Source organism: Pseudopipra pipra, chromosome 6, assembly GCF_036250125.1.
Source record: "Pseudopipra pipra isolate bDixPip1 chromosome 6, bDixPip1.hap1, whole genome shotgun sequence".
NCBI classification, from domain to species: Eukaryota; Metazoa; Chordata; class Aves; order Passeriformes; family Pipridae; genus Pseudopipra; species Pseudopipra pipra.
Window position 1 is genome coordinate 797,524 of NC_087554.1, and position 17,942 is coordinate 815,465.

Consider the following 17,942-nt stretch of genomic DNA (forward strand, 5'->3'; position numbering starts at 1 on the left):
AGCCTGGAGTGGCCTCACCGAGGGGCTGCCCCCCCACCAAAGGGGTTGTGGAGGGCAGAGGGAGCACAGGAGCCTCCCAACAGCCTCTGGCTGAGAACAGGCTACATGTGACAGCAGTGGCTGTGTGGAGGGTCCTGGCAGCCTCCAGCCCTGGGCCAGGCATTGCCAGGGGTCCCCTCTCGGCAGCCCCTGGCAAGTGTGGGGTGTGGTGGGGGGACCTGCGCCACGGTGCTGGGGTAAGTGGTGGCCCCCAAACTGGTTTGGCCCGTTTCAAATGCTCCCTCTCAGCTTATCTGGCTTCAAAGGGCTCCTGCTCCATCCCACGCACACAAACATGCTCCCTGCGAACCTGGGGGAGCCCCCCTGCATCCCAAAAAATCTGTGTGCCCCCCAAGCTCTACCTCCCCTCCATCTTCTCCCTCCGGCACCCCCGATCCCTCCCTGTTGCACCAAGGGGTGGCCTGTGCTGGGGATTCCCGGGGCTGAGGTGAGAAGGACACGTTGGATCCCGGCCATGGTGGTGGTGGGGATCCACGGGGGCTCTTTACAGCACCGTGAACGCGGCTGAGACGCGGCTGCACCGGCGGGGCCAGGACCCCCCGGACCCTCCACCGGCACTCCCGCTGTGCCGGCGGTTCTGAGGAGCCCCGGCGAGCCCCGAAAGCCCAGCCTCGGCGGGGAGGCGAGCAGGTTCCATGCAAAACCTCGGCGAGGAGACTGGTTGGGCGAGGTGCGGGGCGGGCCCCGCGCACCCCACGCCCGCCGCAGACGCCGGCGCCCACCCGCACCCCTCTGCAGCACCCAGGGGTGCACCTGCCTGCCGGGAGGATGCTGCAGGGCAACGGCCCCTCGGGGCCGCCCAGCCAGGTACGTGCCAGTCGGTCGCGTGGCCGTCGCAGTGGCCGTCCCCACCGCGGGTCCCCGGGGAGAGCCGGTGCCACCCACCCTTGCCACCCGTCCCCACCCACCGGTGCCAGGGGTCTGGGGCTCCAGCTGCTGGGTCTGGCGGCTGCCAGACTCTGTCCAGCTGTGGCCAGGAGGCTTTTCCCTCCCTCCTCGTGCCTCGGTGTCCCCGGTGTGGCTCCTGGCACGTGCGTGCGGTGGCCGGGCTGCGTGTGAGCCACGCCGGCCACTCCCTGCCCAAACGCCGATGGCACCGGCGGGCACGGCCAGCCCTGGGGGACCTGGGCGTGGGGATGGGCGCTCGGGGGTGCTCAGGGGCCGGGGGGGAGTGGGAGAGGATGGGGCGCTCCCAGGAGCTGGGTCTCCCTGGGAACGTGGCTCTGTCACCCCACGAGGGAGTGACAGAGGCGCCTCCAGGCTGAGGAGGGTCAGCAACAGCCTCGAGGACGCCCCGACTGAGTTTGCTTAACTCTGTATCGCTCCGGCTGCGGTCGGATCCTCTCGGGAATCCCTCGGTTTAGCTCCGAATGTCTTGTGTTGTTTTTTGGTGGGTTTTGTTATGGTTTTTTTGGTTTGGTTTTTTTGTTGTTGTTGTTGTTTGGTTGGTTGGTTGCGTTTTGTTTGTTTGTTTTGTGCCGATTCGCTGTTTTTAAGTCCCTCGGTGCATCCCCGTCCCGTTCGACCCTTCCCCACTTAGGGAGCCGCTTGACGAGGCGAGCGCTGCCCGTTCCGGCTCCAAACCTGCCCCAAACCCCCCGAGACCCCCCCCAGTTTCCACCTGGAAGCTGCAGGGTACCGTCGGGAGGTAGAGCCGGGGAGAGCGGGGCTGCTGGTGGGCTTGTGGGTGTCCCTGAAGCCCCTTTGTCGCCTGGGGCTGGGGGGGCTCCCGGGATGGCCCCGATCTCCCGGGATCCTGGCACGGGGAGGGCGGGCAAGCGTTGGCTTGCAGAGGGAGCGACCCGCCCCCTCCCCGCCCGCTGCGGGGGGAACCCGTGATTCATCCGGGCTCGGAGCGCTGGGAGCGCCCGCCGAGCGCTGCCAAACCCGGAGCGCCCATGGGGCGGTGCCGAGGTGGGAGAAGAGGGGGGAGCCTCGGGGTTCTTCCTGCGTGCCGTACCCCAAAAGGGTCAGCGGTGACCCCTGAGCGAACGGGGGCCCGCACAAACCCGCGAGGCTGGAGCCCCCCCGCAGACGGGGAGGTGGGTCCCTGGCACGACGGTGGCACTGAGAGGGTTTCGGTCAGGCCACCAGGGGACTGTCACCCCAAAACGCTGGCCCGCAGCTCTTGCCACCCCGCCCCAGCCTCGGCTCCTGCTGACGGCGGCACATTCCTCGGGGACAAGCCGCCCTTTTCACCCCCGACCGAAGCGCAAACCCGGTGTCATCCGCCGGGTGTTGTAAAGCCGGCCCAGCCCGGAACGCGGTGACGCCAAGCGCTGAGCCAGGGCTGGCTGTGCAGCCGGGCCCGCGTGGCCACGCTCGCCCCAAACCGCCCAGCCCGGCCGGGGACGAGCCACCGTGTCCCCGAGCAGGGCCAGAGCCGCTGTCCGGCCGGGACTGAGAACGGCCGCAACTCAGGGCAGGGATGAGCAGCTCGGTCGGAGAGCTGGGGCTGCGGCGGGAGGGCGGCGTGACCTGACACTGCGGGAGGGGGGGATTTTGGGAGCTGATCCTGAGCACGCTGGGCTGTGGGGGAATGCGGTGGCCCCCAGTCCGGCCGTGCCGGGCTCGGCAGGTGGGGTGAGGCTAATTAGTACCTGTGGTGGCAGCAGGGGCTGAGTCACCGCGTTCGTCACCGCGGGCCCGCGGCGCCCAGCCGCCCCTTTTTTATTATTGTTGTTTTTTAATTCCCCGGCTGATTTGAAAAGCAAAGCAGGGAGGGCCCGGCCAGGAATTACTGCAGGGAGACCCTGCTCCGGGCTGGCCCCCAGTACCCAAGGGGCACCCGGGGGCTTGGGGTCCTTGTGGGGCTGCCGAGGGGTTCAGGGTGACCCTGGAAAGTGGCTCAGGAGTCTGGGGATGCCTGGGGAGGGTAACTGGGGTTTAGTGATGGGTAATGTGGGAGGTGCAGGGATGGCTGCAGAGCTTCCTGGGAGTACAGGAGTCTCCTGGAAGACCTGGAGCTTGTTGGAGGGACAATGCAGGGGTCCAGAGCTCTACAGAGAGGTCATATGGGGGTCCAGGGCTCTCCTAGGAGGTTCCCTGGGGGTCTCAAGCTCACTGGAGGGACAATGTAGGGGTCTGGAGCTCAGTGTCAGGGCCATGTGAGTCTCTGGGCGTTAATGGGAATATTGTCTGGGGCTCTTCTAGGAGACCATGTGAGACTCCAGTGCTCATTGGAGGGACAGTGTGGGGGTCTGGTACTCAGTGTCAGGGCCACGTGGATCTCTGGGGATCAACAGGGGGGCTGCTGGGGGGTCCAGGGCTCTCCTAGGAGGTAAAGGAGACAGCTACCCGAGGGGATCCTGGCTTTTCCCAAGGTACAACCTCCCCCCAGACCCCTGGACCACCCGCCCCTCTCACGCCCTCGTCCCCGCAAAGTCGCCCCTGGGCTCCTCCACCTGCGGCGGTGCCGGTGGCCCCGGTGGGGCCCCCTCCTTCCCGCCGGCGGCGGCGGCGAGGCGTGGCAGCGGGGCGGGCCGGACGGGCCGGGACGGAGCCTCCCTAGGGCTGGGGAGCGCTGAGCCGCCGCTCACCTGCGCAGGGCGGCCGGGCTGGCCGGGGCCCCCCGCGCCGCCGCCATGCAGGAGACTAACGCCTTCCTGCTGTCGGCCCTGCAGCCCGAGGCCGGCGTCTGCTCCCTGGCCTTGCCCTCGGACCGGCAGCTGGACGAGCGTGGCCGGGAGGCGGCCGAGACCCAGAGGCTGCGTAGCGCCCGCGTCCAGGAGCAGGTCCGCATCCGCATGATGCTGCGGGGGAACGCGGCGCCCACCCGCCCCGAGGACATCGCCGACGGCAGCAGAGGTGGGAGACCAGTCGGGACCCCCGGGGCGCTCGCGGTGGGAGCCCCTTGGGTGGCACTGGGATCCGGCCACACCCCTGGCTGGGGGTTTGGGGGTGTCCCCCGCCCTGGCCGAGCCCCCTGAACACCCCCGAGCGCACCCAGCACTGGGACAGGGGTAGCACGGCCCCCAGCGTGGCCTGGTTTTGCCACACTCGGGGTCCTGCCTCGGTTCCCCCACCTGCCCCAGGAGGGATTTGCACTGGGGGGGGTCCCGTGCCTCACGTTGGGCTGGGAGGGGGACGGTTTTTCCCGCCCTGGCAAAGCCCCCCCGGCCCTGAGCGGCACCACTGGCCAGGCTCCAGCTCCTCCATTTAACGTCTGCGCCAGCAACCTCCGCCCTGCCGCCTCGCCCGGCACTGCGCAGGATCCCTGAGCCCCCCAGCCCTGTGCTGGGGGACCCCGGCGGTGGGGACAGACCCCCCTTGGCCCCCTGAGGGCTGCCCGAGGTGCAGGCATGAGTCACACTCCCGGCACCGCCGGGGCTGGCAGTGTCCCCGTCCCGTCCTGCCGGCAGCCCTGGGGCGCTGGCACAGCAGATGGGCAGTGTGAGGTGCCCGTGGGCCCAGTGGGGTGTCCAGACCCCATCAGGGTCCCATCCCAGGAGAAGCCAGGACTGTCTTTGGGGGTTGCCTGTGCTGCTGATCTGGCTGTGGCAGAGGGTTGAGCCGCCGCGTCCCCGCCAAGGTGGCAATTAGTGCCCTCGCCGTCGGGGCACGATGCAGGGCGGGGAGGCCACTTCTGCTCCCCATGGCCAGCGGGCAGGTGAAGGCAGCCTCCTCCTACCCCTTCATCCCCCCAGAGCCACTGGCGCTGCCACGGCTCCCACAGCAGGTCCCCCTGGGATGAGCTGGGAGGGGTCTTTGATCCCTAGGACTCCCTTTTACCCCTTCATGCTTGCACTGACCCCTCTGTCGCTGTCCCTCAGGTGGTCAGTACGGCACGACCCTGCACTCCTCCTTCAGCTCCCGCTCCCAGAGCAATGGTGTGGACCCCAAAGCCTCGGTATGTACTGGGGGGTTTATCCCCCGCAGTGGTGCCCATCACTGTGCTGGCTGGGGATGCCGGCAGAGACCCAGCCTCCGCTGTAGCTTTGGTTGTGCCAAGAGGAGGGCTCTGGGCTCCATCCTCTCCTCTCCCGCAGTGGGGATGGAGGGATGGACTCTTGCCCTTCCTAAGCCCTTGCTTTCCCCCCCAGCTGTACCAGCCGCTGGCCAAGAAGGATTTCGGCACCCTGCGGGGCAGCGGCTGGTCCTCCCGCTCGGCCGTGGACCTCACCCCGCACAAGCGCGTGGCCACCATCAGCAACGGGGGCCTGGCCAAGGCCCGGGGCTACGGCACCGGCTACGCGGCCTCGCAGGCGGCCAACACCTCGCCGCGGCCCAGCTCCTTCCACGAGCGCACCTACCGCAGCCGGCAGAACTTCGACACGCTGTCACTGCGCTCCCTGCGCCTGGCGGACGGGCCCCTGCAGCCCCCCGGCCTCGTCGACGACCGCTACAGCGTCCTCTCGGAGCAGCTGGACGCGCCGGGGCACCGCCCATTCTACAAGAGCCAGGGCGGTGGCGGCGGCTTCGCCCGCTCCTTCGCCTTCGAGCGGCAGCTGAGCGCCGGCACGGCCGCCAAGGCCGGCTGCGAGTGGCTGGAGGGGGCCGAGGGGCCGCCGAGCCGCACCATCCGCGCGCCCGCCATGCGGACGCTCCAGCGCTTCCAGAGCAACAACCGCTCGCGGCTGAGCGCCGGCTCCTTCGGCGGAGTGTCCGCAGGCGGCACGGGCGCCTTCCTGGGGCTGGGGGAGCACGGCTCCCGCGCCCCCTCCGTGCGCAGCCTGGCCGAGTCCGGCCACCACCTCCCGGAGCCGCGCACCATGGAGATGTACAATGGGCACGGGACGCTGCTCGGGCACCACGCCGGGGGGTGAGTGCCGCGGGGCTGCTCCGGGGACGCTTATGAGGTTCACCCATGAGGGTGAACCCCTCCAGCTCCCACCAGGCACAAGGCATGCAGGAGAAGGGGTGGGATGGTGGGCACGGCTTGGTTCCGTGGCACGGGCTGACCTCTGAGTGTGTCCTGCCTGCGGCCTTGGCTCCTTCCTGGACACATCCTGAGACACAGGGGAAGGAAGGTGCTCATCCTGCTGGGACTGGAGTCCTGCGCCCTGGAGCGCAGTGGGAAGGAGATGGGCTGGGAGGCTCCGAGGAGATGTGGGACGTGGTGGAGAGGGAGATGGCTTGGTGGGGCTCTCAGAGAAGTGGGATGTGGTGGGTGCAGAGGTGGAGAACCCTGCGGGACACTGTGCTGGGGCTCCCCCTCATCTGGCTGTGCTTCCAGGTTTGACGACATCGACCTGCCCTCAGCAGTGAAGTACCTGATAGCCAGCGACCCCAACCTGCAGGTGCTGGGCGCTGCCTACCTGCAGCACAAGTGCTACAGCGACAGCAGCGCCAAGAAGCAGGTGAGCCCCCCGAGCCGTGGGAGAAGGGGGTGCCCCGGCCCCTCCAGCACGGTGGGCGCCCCAGGGGGAAGGAAGGGCTGGAGGGAGCCCTGGGAGCGCGGCGTGTCTGACCCCCGGGGCCGTCCCCCAGGCCCGCAGCCTGCAGGCCATGCCCAAGCTGGTGAAGCTGTTCAACAGCCCGAACCAGGAGGTGCAGCGCCACGCCACCGGCGCCATGCGCAACCTCATCTACGACAACGCCGAGAACAAGCTGGCGCTGGTGGAGGAGAACGGCATCTACGAGCTCATGCGCACGCTGAGGGAGCCCGACGACGAGCTCCGCAAGAACGTCACAGGTTGGGGACGATGGCGGGGTGGGCAGGGGTCCCCTCCCACCCTGTGAGCAGGGCTGGGATGGTGCTGCACGGGGGTGACCCCTCTGCGCCCTTTGTCACACGCCCTGCCCCACGGCTGCTCCTGGCTGTGGGTGGTCAGTACGAGCCCCCCTCAGGGAGGTGAGTTGGGGTGGATGTGCTTTCTAGCCATTCTGGAACTGAGGATCCCCCCCCTCTGTGCAGGGATCCTGTGGAATCTCTCCTCCAGCGACAACCTGAAGGATCGCCTGGCGCGGGACACGCTGGAGCAGCTCACGGACCTGGTCCTGGTCCCCCTCTCTGGGTTGGGGGGCTCGGGTGTCATCCAGCAGAACCCCTCAGAGGCAGAGATCTTTTATAACTCCACAGGCTTCCTCAGGTACCTGGGTGCTCCCACTGGGGGCAAAGTTTTGGGCTGAGAAAAGAGATGTAAGAGTAGGGTCTGCAGGGCTTGTTTCTGGGGTCCCTCCCGCTCGTGTACCCCGGCAAGGTCTGGTCAGCCCCATGGGGAGGTACTGGCTGCCCCCTCCATGGGTTGCCTGGGACAGGAGGGGGCTGTGGGGGATCCCTTTCTCTCCATGATGGACCCCATTCCCATGCAGGAACCTGAGCTCTGCCAGCCAACAGACCCGGCAGAAGATGCGAGAGTGCCATGGGCTGGTGGACTCCATGATCCACTACGTGAACAGCTCCCTGGAAGTGGGGAAGTCAGAGGACAAGGTGAGTCCTGGGTGGTGGGGGGGGGGGAGGGGCCGAGGTGCTGCTCCCCCCTCTTGGTGGCTGTCGTGGTGCAAAGGCACATCTTAGATGTGATGGTGGGAGAACCAGCCCGGCTCCATCCGGGCTCCCTGGGCACAGCGGGCACAGCCGGTGTCGTGGCTGGGCACGGAGCCCCCCGGGATGGCACAGGATGGCACAGGATGGCACCATCATGTCCCATCTCGCCCCCAGAGCGTGGAGAACGCGGTCTGTGTCCTGCGCAACCTCTCCTACCGCCTGTACGACGAGATGCCCCCGTCCTCGCTCCAGCGCCTCGAGGGCCACAGGAGGGGCGCCGGCGGCACGGTGACGGGGGAGCTGGTGGGCTGCTTCAGCCCCCAGAGCAAGAAAGCCCGTGAGGTCAGCGGGGGCATGTGGTGGCCGTGTCACCGGGGCGGGGTTGGCGCTGGGAAGCGCCGGCAGCAGAGGTGGTGCTGGGGCGGAGGTGGACGCCAGCCTCGGGTGGGTGGGACACACGGGTGAGCTCAGCAGAGGGTGAATCAGGGTGCTGAACCCCCGCTTTTCCATGCCACGGGGCATGACGCAGCCAGGGTGACCTGCCAGGTCCCTGCCCAGGCAGGGAGGAGGGGACACCGGCAGGGGGGGGACACTGCAGAGGGACCACCTCCGGAGTCTAACGGTGCCCCCGTCCCACAGCACTACCTGAACGCGGACATCGTCACCTTCACGGAGGTCTCCAAGGACCCCAAGGGGATGGAGTGGCTCTGGAACCCGCAGATCGTGGGCATCTACAACCGGCTGCTGCAGCGCTGCGAGCTCAACAAGCACACGACGGAGGCGGCCTCGGGCGCCCTGCAGAACATCACGGCCGGGGACCGCAGGGTGAGGCGCGGGGGTCCCCGGGGCCAGCCTGGTGGTCCCCACTGCGTGGCCATCACAACTGTGCCTGGGAATGGGGGACACCTCCGGAAGGGGAGGCACCTCCTCTCCTGGGTCATCACCTGGGCAGGGGTCACCCCGACCCCCCCCCGCGGAGCGGGAGGAGGAAGGGGAGGAGGAAGAGAAGAGGGGGAGGAGGGAGAGGAGAAGGAAGCGGAGGAGGAGCGGTGGGTGCCCGCGGGAGGCTCCAAGCAGATATGTTTGCCTCGGCAGTGGGCAGGGGTGCTGAGCCGGCTGGCGCTGGAGCAGGAGCGCATCCTGAACCCCGTGCTGGACCGCGTCCGCACCGCCGACCACCACCAGCTGCGCTCCCTGACCGGGCTCATCCGCAACCTGTCCCGCCACGCCCGAAACAAGGATGAGATGTGTGAGTGCCGGGGGCACGCGAGGCTGGGGTCGGGGGGTTGCCCAACAGGTGACTTGCAACCTTTTCCTCCTCGGCCCGGTCTGCAGTTAACCCCAGCCACGTCCCAGCCCCGTCCTGCCTGCTCCATCCCTGCTCACAGCTCAGCACTCGGGCTGGTCCATCCCCTGTTCCCAGACACGGCTCCACCCTCTGTCCCCTCCTTGCCCCCCGGGGACCGCCGCGTGTCCCCTGGGTCTGGCCACCAGCCCTGACGTGCCCTTTGCCCGCAGCCACCAAGGTGGTCAGCCACCTGATCGAGAAGCTGCCCGGGAGCGTGGGGGACAAGGCACCGCCCGCCGATGTCATCGTGAACATCATCGCCGTGCTCAACAACCTGGTGGTGGAGAGCCCCATGGCTGCCCGAGACATCGTCTACTTCGACGGCCTCAGGAAGCTCTTCTTCATCAAGAAGCGACGGGACAGGTGGGTGCTCCCCGTCCTCCTGGCTGTCCCAGCTCCCACCTGGGCTCCCGTCCTGCTCTTCGCTTCCTCCCCTGGTCCAGCGTGGTGGAAGAGGGTCACGACAAGTCTCCCTTCCCTTCCTTTGGTGCTGGGAGTCCCCAGACCGGCTCAGAGTGGCCTCGTGGCCTCCTGCCATCGCTGGGCCACCCTCTTAGGGCACCCCACTGTTGCTGCAGCCACATTCTCCCATCAGGATGCTTCTCCTCCCTCCTGCCCGTTGTGGTGGGCTCCAGCCTTTCGCCTCCTGCCTCTCCCCACCCGTGCTGAGCCCCCAGTCCCTCCAGGCCCCTCTGGGGTGGGCACCATCCCGTGCTCAGCTGTCCCCAAAACTCACTGCATCCTGTCCCTGTCCCAGCTCGGACAATGAGAAGTCCTCCCGAGCCGCAGCCAGCCTCCTGGGAAACATGTGGCAGTACACCAAGCTCCACCGGGACTTCAAGATGGTACGTACCCGCTCTGGAGCCTCGTGCATCCTGGGGGGGGGAGTCTGGGGGGCATCCTGAGGGAATCAAGGCTGGGAGATTCACCCTGGAGAGCCACACCACCCAAGTGCTTCCCCGGCACACGGTGGGTCCCCAGTCCATGCCTGGCCTTCCTGAGAGGTGGGGACTTCCCAGAGCATTGTCCCTGTGCTGATGGGGTGGGGACGGCGTGGCCTGTGGGTGCTGGAGCAGAGGGGTCCATGTGCACATTCCCACTGCCCCGTGTGATGGGGGTCTGTCTCCTTGCAGAAGGGGTACCGGAAGGAGGACTTCCTCAGCCTGTGAGGACACCCTGGGAGCTGGAATGCCCTGCTGGGATGCTCCGTGCTGCCGGCCATGCCCTGGGGAGGCTGCTCGCCATCAGACCCCCCCTCTGTAGCCTAGTCCCCACCACATCCCGTGTGCCTCCCCCTCTGCTGGGTCCCCTTCCCCTGCTGAGGGACACTTGTCCTCCCTCCTGACCAGCCTTAAACCCAGAGGCTGCTTTTGGCTCTGCTGTGGGGCCCCACAGGGACCCCGTTAGTAGGGGTCTGCCTCACAGCACCCCTTGGGGACCCTCCCCACCCTCAGGCAGCTGGCTGCAAAACTTGGCTTGTCCCGCATCTTGACAGAGGGGCAGGAACCACAGGGATTTGGGAAGGCTCCTGTAGAGCAACGCTGGGTCAGGGGGGCTTTCAGGGCTGCTTCATCCCAGCTCCCTGAGCTGGGTGGGTGTCGGTGCCCCGCGCCAGCGTGGGATGTGCTGTGGAATACATGTGCTGTGCCCCAGCTGGGTGGGGACGGGGCTTTGCATGGCTTGGGGGGCTTAGAGGGCTCTGAGGTGGCTTCCCACAGTTAATAGGGTGGCACAGGGGCTGCAGGGAGCGGGATGTGGTGCTGCGTGCCCCCTTTGCCGGTGCTGGCGGGTAGAGGGATGTGTGTGACTGGGGCTGCCCGTGCCCTCGCTGCAGGAAACCAGGGGTGTCCCTGGAGCCCATCTGTCACCCCGTGGGGACTGTCCCAGCGTGGCAGAGCCGCCGCTGCCGCTGCTCCCCAGCTGCTGCCAGGGCTGGGCCCGGCTGGCACGGCGGGAGCAGGATCCGGGCAGGGCCGGCCGGGTCGTGTTTGCTGAGCGGCGTCGCCCCGTGGGTGGGGAGATGCCCCCAGTGCCCCCGGCTGCCTCGGTGCTGGGCACAGGCGGGGCAGCAGGTCCAAAGCTCGGCCAGGCGGGTGGGCTGGGGGGTGGCTTTGGGCTGTCGGCAGGTTTGGGGCTGGGGGCACAGCGCACCCCGGGGGGAACAAGGTAGAGTAGGTAGAGGGCTGGGAGGGTTTGGGGAAGTGGGTGGTGCTGCCAGAAGGGTTGCATCCGGGCCTGGCGTGGCCCCCTCGGTGAGCAGCACCCGGCGCGGTCCCGGCTGGGGGTCACGGGGTGTTTGCCTCCCCAGCTCTCCGTGTACAACCACCCCCGAGCCCTGTGTGCCCCTGAAATAAAGGCCTTGAACGATGCCCACCTGCCCCTGCGCTTGGCTGGCACGTGGGAGGGGGGACAGCACCCCAGAGACACCAAGACCTTGGGGTAACCAGCATGGGGTGAGCTCACCCTGCAGTGCCACCCCACTCACTGTGCCCGGTGTGGCCCTGAGTCAGTGTGACAGGGACACTGGTGTGGGAGGGACGCAGCACAGAGCTGCCCACCCTGCTGCCTGTGGTAGGGAAACCCCCGCCTCGTGTCACCCCTGTCTGTGCCGTGGACAGACCCACTGGGTGCAGCAGCCTTTTATTGCCACGGGGTTCCCGTGGGACAGAGGTGCCGCCGCCACTCCCGCCTGGCACTCCCTGGGGCTGGGGCACAGTTGCTCCTCGGAGGGCATCGCCCATCCCGGCGCTCGTCCATCACGCAGGAAGAATGTCCCTGCCGCCCACGGCGAGGGACGGGGCACAGCACCCAGGGGTGGCACTGTGGGCAGGGCGTTCCTGGGGACGGTTTCCCACCGCAGAGCCAGCTCCTGCTGTCCCACCACGACCGTGGCTCCGGTCCCATCGTAATGCCCGGGCTCCTCTGCCGTGACCTGGTCTGGGTGTCCCTGCGGGGACGGGGAACACAGTGTCTCTGGCCCGTGGCTCTGCTCAGATGTCATCCTCTGTCACCAGGCAGTAGAAATCCGTGCGGGCGCCGTAGTTGCGCGATCCCAGGTCCGAGACGTCGATCTCGGGCCTGTGGCCGTCCCGGAGCTGCGTGTCCTCCATCCCACCGGCAGCCGGAGTGCTGGGAGCGCCCAGGCGGGGGGGCGGGGGGCTTCCAAAGATGCGCCCTCGGAGGCCTGGCAGGAGCAGGGAGATGGATTTAGGTGGCAGGGAGAAGGAGCTGGACCCATCCTGCTCTGCCACAAGAAGGGGTGGCAAAGCCCAGAGGTGACCTCCAGCACACATCTGTCCCCCCCAGGAGGAACAGCAGCAGACACGGACCTGTGCCAAGGTCCCCATCTGGGTCGAGGTCTCCCGTGCTGTCCAGGTAGCTGCTGTGTAGGATCAGCATGGGGTCCTTGTCCTCCTGCAGCTGGGTCTGCGGGTCCCCCACGCTCCCCTGGAAGGACACCTTGCGTGGCAGGGCCAGGCACAGCTCCTTCCAGAAGTCCGATGACGGGGTCTGCAGGGTCGGGGGGGAGATGAGCCACGCTGGGACCACGGCAAAGCCGAGCCTGGCCCCACACGGTGCTGGGGAGGGTTTCACAGGCTCAGCTCACTCTTCCTGGCAGTGGGAGCTCAGCCAAGGTGAGGGCCGTGCTCCAGTGTGGCATCGTGCCCACGCGCCGGCGGAGAAACCTGCCCGACCTGCTGGAACACTCCTCAGGGCTCCAGCTCCCATGGGGCCTGGCCCTGAAATGGCCGGAGCAGCCGCGGGCCAAAACTCTGCTCCGAGAGCTGGGGCTGGGGAGACCCCGGAACCTCACAGGGCGGGTTTGGGGGTAAGCACCCAGATCCAGGGCTGTTCTGGTTGCATTTTTAAATTGCCTCTAAAAGACGAGTGCCCCAAGCTGCTCTTTAGCATTGGAGCCTGGGGAGCAGCCCCAGAGGGCAGCAGGGAGGCTGACACAAAATGGGGAGCTGGGAACGGAAGTGGGGTGCTGCTGGGATGGGTCCTGCTCAGCTCTCACCACGGAGCAGCCTCAGAGGGCAGCAGGGAGGCTGACACAGGAGGCTGACAAAAAGAGGGGTGCTGGGGGTGGAAGGGGAGTGCCAGTGGGTCAGGATCCAGCTCGGAGCTCACCATGGAGCCGGATCGCCACACCAGCAGGGTCACGGTGCTCCGGTGCTGCTTCAGCAGGGTGATGGCAGGGTGGGTGATCTCCCGGTACTGGCTCTCGAAGACGATGAAGATGGGTTTCCTGGAAAGCTCCAGCAGCCTCCAGAGCCCTTCCCTGCGAGACAGGTACGTGGCAGAGGGGTGAGGGACCCACCAGCCCCTCTCCTCTCCCGCGGGAGCTGCTCCGCTCCTACCTGAAGCTGCTGTTGCACCAATCCTGCTCCAGGTACGCCACGGAGAGGACCACGATGAGGCGCCGGCACCGGCTGACGTTCATGATCAGGTCGGCCGATGGCTCTGTGGGCAAAGGGGTCTCAAGCCCCTGGGCGCCCGTGTGACCACCCTGCCCAGCCCCGTGGGGGGCTGGTACCTACCTGAGTTGGGCAGGATGTTCTGCTCGTCCAGGAAGAGCTTGTAGCCGTAGCGGTTCTCCAGCTGCGGCTTCACGATGAAGTGGACGAACTTTCGGTCGTCGGGGGCGGTGGCGTGGGAGACGTAGGCGTCGTACAGCTTCCCGTCTGGGGAGAGCCAGGGGGGTGTCACAGGGAGGGCTCTGTGAGCCCCCTGTTCCCGGGGGAGCTGTTCCCTCTGGCTCACCGTTGATCTCCAGCTCGCCGTAGCGGTTCCGGTACCAGAGGAGCGCGTTCAGGCGGCACCGGACGTAGAGCACGGCCAGGAGCACCAGGAGTGCCAGGACCAGGAGGGCTGCCAGCACCGCCGGCACGTGCCCTGCTGTCTCTGCCAGGACAGGGAAGGACGCGGTGAGTGTGGCCGGTGGCCCTCTCCTGGGTTTTCTGGGTTTGGTGAAGGTTTGCACCCCGGGAGAGGCAGCAGTGCCCCCATTACCCGCATCGATCCCCCGTGGCATGCGGGCTCTCCATGGGGGTGTCCCCTCCCTGTCCCCAGCCTGTCCCTACCCGCTCGCTGCAGGGTGAAGGTGGCTGTGGCGTTGCTGAGCCAGCAGGCAAACACCCCAAAGTCGTCATCGTGGGTGAGGTTGAGGTGCAGGACGGTGGCCAGGAGCTGATCTGAGGCGTTTTGGGCAGACCTGAGGGGCGATGGGGCCGCCATGGGTTGGGCTTTGTGGTGACCCCCTGCCCAGGATGGATGGAGGGATGTCCCCAGGGCCGGCTCCTTACCAGGAGGTGTCCTGGCTGCTCCCGTTGCCCAGCCACTGCCCATCCTTGCTCCAGGCAGGGACGGGCCGGCAGCTCTCGGCCCCGGCCCAGCGCACGGTGCAGTTCAGCACGACCCGGCTCCCCAGCGCCAGGTCCAGCGTCTCGTTGGCAGCCGGGACCAGGATCTCGGGGGGCACGCTGCAGAGGTCTGGGGGCACAGCAGGGAGGGGCTTTGGATGGGACAGCTGATCCAGTTCCCTGCTGTCGCAGCCATCCCGGAAAAACAAGCTCTGCCGTGGGGGTCTGGCAGCGAGCAGCACTCGGGGCTGGTTAGCAACAGGCTGAGCCGGTTTGGGGGGCTGGGATGGACCCTTTCCCACCCTGTGAGGTGAAGCCAGAGCAGGACCCCCAGCTGTGCCTGCACGGGGACCCTTCCCAGCTGAGAGCAGGTGAGAATTTGGATTTCACCTACCTGCCATGGTGTGCTCAGGTGCCGGGCGCTGCCGGCATCCCCGGAGGGCCCTGCGTGCACCCCTGTGTGCAGCGTCTTCCGGGGGGGCAAAGTCCACCTGCCTCTGCCACAGGGCGGGCTGGGCCTGGGAGAGACCAGGAAGGGCTCCGTGAGTGCTGCCTGCTCCGGGAGCGCCCGGCCATGCCCATCGGTCCCCGCAGCACTTCGGTCTGGGGGTGGTGGGTGATGCTCTGTGGTAAAGCCAAAGTCCCACCCACGGCGTGGTGGCCACTGTGTCACCTGCCCTCCCTGCGCCGACTCCTAGCCTGGCTTTCCCAACAGTGGATTTACTGGGTGGGAGGTGATTAATGACCAACCGAGTGCTGTGGGATGTTAAGAATGCGGCTTCAGCTCAGACCCAAGACCAGGGAGGGGAAGCGAGCTCAGCCAGAGGGTGTGCAGCACCTTCCAGGAATCCCTGCCTTGGGAGGGCTCAGCAGGACTCCCTCTGCTTGCCAAGCCCGCCATGAGCTGCAGAGCTGCCTCCAGCCTGACATGCCCTTGAACTCGCTAATTAACAGCAGGACAGTTTGTTTATGGAAACGCAGGAGAGCTCCTCCAGTGGGTGCCGTGTTCCTGGCGTGTCCCATTGCTACCCCGTGGCTGTGGCCAGGGATTGGCACAGCTGCACGACATGCCAGGTGAAAGTGGGGAGCACAGGGATGGCACACGGAGACCCCCCGTCACACAATAGGCAGCGGTGGCACTACCGTGGCCCCGTGGGAAGAGGCAGATACGGGGAGCAGGTGGCAGAGCAGAGCCTGGCAAGGTCGGGCTCTGCCATCCCCAAACACCCACGGAGCCCTGGTGTGGGTGATGGGGGTGCCAGGGCTGAGGTGGGAGTCTCAAGGACATCACGGTGCTGGTGTTTCCATCGTAAACACCCGGCCTAACTCTGGGGGTCAGGAGGGGGGAAAGCCTCTCCCAGCTGCCTGTTCTCCCTGGAGCTTTGGCACTCTTGGCTGCACCCTGATTTTGAGTGGCAGCAGGGCTGGGCTCAGCCTGGAGAAGCTGTGTCTGCTGGTGTGGAAGGGGAAGGGGGTGGTCTGTGGTGCAGCTCAGCTCAGAGCAGGGATGGGGGCACGGTGTGCTCCCCTCTGGCACAGCCCAGTACCAGCCCGGGGTTAAACAGGGGGTCAAGGTACGCGGGAGACGCGCGTTACGCGTTCAGCTCGAGCAGCAGCAAAATGATTTGTACCTAAAGGATTAACTGGGCTTCCCCATGGCCAGGGAAGGAAGAGCAAGGGGTGGAGGAGAGCCAGCCCACCTGGATTTCACATGCAGAAAGGATGGGAGATGATCACCAGGGTGGCATGGGGCTGTCTCTGCCTGGCAGGATGCTCCAGCTCTGCTCACTCCAGCCTGGGTGGGTCACTCCTAAATCATTTCCCTTAGCTGGTTGGAATAAGGAAGCCCCAACAAGCTTCAGCCTGGCCAGGGAGTGTGGGGAGGTCCCAAAGCCCCCCCTGCTCGTGACACAGTGCTGGATGCCCACAGGGGAGTGGGTGCCAGGGCTGCTGAGTGCAAGGGAGGGAGGAGCACCTGCTAATGGGCAGCTGCAGCTCCCATTTCCCACATCTTGGGGTTGGGGACACCCCAGATGGTGGATGCCATGGGGCAGGGGGTGCTGGCTGGGGGGCAGCATTCCCTGGAGCCCAGCCATGGGGAAAGCGAGGTGGGCAGGGAGGCACAGTGGCCAGGGGGTTGTGGGGCAGCAGAAATCGGGATAGAGAGCCGGAGAAAAACCAGAGGAGAGTGAAGGAGAACCCAAGGAGAACCACAGGGCGTGGGGTGAGGCTGAAACCCTGCTGACCCTGTCCGAGGCGGCATTGGCGCGGAAAGGGAAGCGGAACAGAGTTGCATTTACCTTCGGAGTTTCCTCGGCCTCAGGCTTCCTGCCTGTCCCCTCCTGCTCGAGCCGACCAGACCGGCCAGATCAGTGCTTGGGTTTTCTCTTTTTCTTTTGTTTTAATAATTTATCTATTTCTCCTCCCGGTTCAGCCCCTGCCCTCGGCCGGGCGCTGCCGCCGCCCCAATCCCTGGGCTCCAGGCCTGTGGGAAGGGTTGGCCGTCCCTCCCTCCCGCTGCTCCACCTCCACCTGAACCTGCAGGGAAAAAAATCCGACAGATCTGGCTTCAGGGGAAGGGCAGAGAGAGAATAAAGGAGAATAGAAGAGGGGGGCAACAACCCAGCCAGCCTGCCAGGCACACGCAGGTGGCACAAGGCTTGGGGGCCGCGGTGGAACCCCGTGTTTTTCCGTGGCTGGAAAAGCCCACTGAGGTGTCAGGGCAAGATGAAACCTGCCCCATTTCCCCCCACCAGCGGGCAGGGAGGATGCTGAGGGGGTGTTCCAGGGGATGGGTTGGAGCTGGGGACCACACTTTGGGGGTCATGGAGTGCTGAGCACTGGAAAACTCGGCACTCTCTGGCTCCGTGGAGGTGAGTCACTGGTGGGGAGAGCTGGGCGAGGCTGTTGGCTGTGCCCGTGGGCATTGTGGGGTCTCCTGTTTTCTCTGCTTCCTTCTCTCTGTGACTTTAGAGCCTCTTTGCTGGTTGGAGCCAGTGCTGGAGGTGGCTGCTCCAGCTGGCACTGCCTGTGGGGAGCCGGATCTGGCCGTGGCCGCTTGTGGACAGCAGGTATCACCTGAACTAATTAGCAAGGAGGTGATTAGAGCCTCAGCACACCCCAGGCGCAGGTTGGTCACAGCAGCAGCACCACCAGCCTCTGGAGAAACACCAGTGTGAACTGCTGAGCAGCAAAAGCATTGACTGGCGTGTGCTTTGGGGCCAAAAAGGGGAGCAAAGGGCCCTGAGTGTGAATGTGTGTGTGCATGTGTTTATATATATATCTCTATACAGAATAGACAGGTACAGGTCACAGGTAGGTCTGTGAGCCTGTTCACATGGAAAAACACCCTGGCTCTGACTCCTCAGTGGTTATGATGTAAAATGCTGGTGCTGTTGGCTTATTGTAGGGGCAAAAGGAACAGAGGGAACCCCACTGGAGCTCTAGGAAGAATCCCCTGCTCCTGTGCCCCACAGCTGTTGGCTGTGTGTGTTTGGGGCAGCAGCTGATGGAGCAGCCCTTTCTGGGGGGGCTGCACTGCTGAACACGTCACAGACACTGTGATGCACTGGTTGTGAAATCCACCTGTCGGATTTGTGGGATAGTAAAGGATCACATGGAACACGCCCAGGTCCTGGGGATGGCAAGGGTGTGAGGAGGTTTGGGAGCAAATAGGGAGCTGATAAGACCTTTTTTGTCCATCAGAGTTATCCCTGTGGTAGGTAAGAGCTCCCCAGCTCTG

General features: G+C 66.1%; 2 protein-coding genes across 4 annotated transcripts; one reads left to right on the forward strand and one right to left on the reverse strand.

Annotated features, from left to right (window-relative positions):
* Positions 1 to 598: 598 nt before the first annotated feature.
* PKP3 (plakophilin 3) lies at positions 599 to 11,206 on the forward strand. Of its 2 annotated transcripts, none has more exons than XM_064659823.1 (14): positions 599 to 867; positions 3,684 to 3,867; positions 4,833 to 4,909; positions 5,103 to 5,821; positions 6,236 to 6,359; positions 6,490 to 6,694; positions 6,917 to 7,091; positions 7,315 to 7,432; positions 7,664 to 7,831; positions 8,129 to 8,314; positions 8,585 to 8,738; positions 9,008 to 9,200; positions 9,595 to 9,682; positions 9,971 to 11,206. In XM_064659823.1, exons 1-14 carry the CDS (start codon positions 829 to 831, stop codon positions 10,004 to 10,006), a joined length of 2,466 nt encoding a protein of 821 aa, XP_064515893.1. In that variant the 5' UTR covers positions 599 to 828; the 3' UTR covers positions 10,007 to 11,206. The 2 variants fall into 2 exon arrangements, with proteins under 2 accessions (XP_064515893.1, XP_064515892.1); XM_064659822.1 differs by lacking the exon at positions 599 to 867 and adding an exon at positions 1,344 to 2,500.
* A 255-nt stretch (positions 11,207 to 11,461) lies between these two features.
* On the reverse strand, positions 11,462 to 17,272 carry SIGIRR (single Ig and TIR domain containing). 2 transcript variants are annotated; one of them, XM_064659885.1, is made up of 11 exons: positions 16,501 to 17,272; positions 15,901 to 16,028; positions 14,595 to 14,718; positions 14,144 to 14,330; positions 13,922 to 14,052; positions 13,602 to 13,742; positions 13,379 to 13,522; positions 13,199 to 13,301; positions 12,969 to 13,119; positions 12,167 to 12,347; positions 11,462 to 12,021 (listed from the first exon to the last, which is right to left on the reverse strand). In XM_064659885.1, the coding sequence occupies exons 3-11, from the start codon at positions 14,599 to 14,601 to the stop codon at positions 11,828 to 11,830; spliced, it is 1,239 nt and encodes a 412-aa protein (XP_064515955.1). In that variant the 5' UTR covers positions 14,602 to 14,718; positions 15,901 to 16,028; positions 16,501 to 17,272; the 3' UTR covers positions 11,462 to 11,827. The 2 variants fall into 2 exon arrangements, with proteins under 2 accessions (XP_064515955.1, XP_064515954.1); XM_064659884.1 differs by lacking the exon at positions 15,901 to 16,028.
* Between the last annotated feature and the right edge of the window lie 670 nt (positions 17,273 to 17,942).

What these genes read in the sequence shown, in the direction of transcription:
- PKP3 (XM_064659823.1), top strand. Translation starts at nt 829, where the DNA reads ATGCTGCAGGGCAACGGCCCCTCGGGGCCGCCCAGCCAG. An exon ending in CCTCGGGGCCGCCCAGCCAG is followed by an intron (nt 868 to 3,683) that starts GTACGTGCCAGT and finishes TCGGCCCTGCAG; the next exon opens with CCCGAGGCCGGCGTCTGCTC. An exon ending in AACTCCACAGGCTTCCTCAG is followed by an intron (nt 7,092 to 7,314) that starts GTACCTGGGTGC and finishes ATTCCCATGCAG; the next exon opens with GAACCTGAGCTCTGCCAGCC.
- SIGIRR (XM_064659884.1), bottom strand. An exon ending in AGCAGCCAGGACACCTCCTG is followed by an intron (nt 14,053 to 14,143) that starts GTAAGGAGCCGG and finishes ATCGCCCCTCAG; the next exon opens with GTCTGCCCAAAACGCCTCAG. An exon ending in AGATGGGGACCTTGGCACAG is followed by an intron (nt 12,022 to 12,166) that starts GTCCGTGTCTGC and finishes TGCTCCTGCCAG; the next exon opens with GCCTCCGAGGGCGCATCTTT.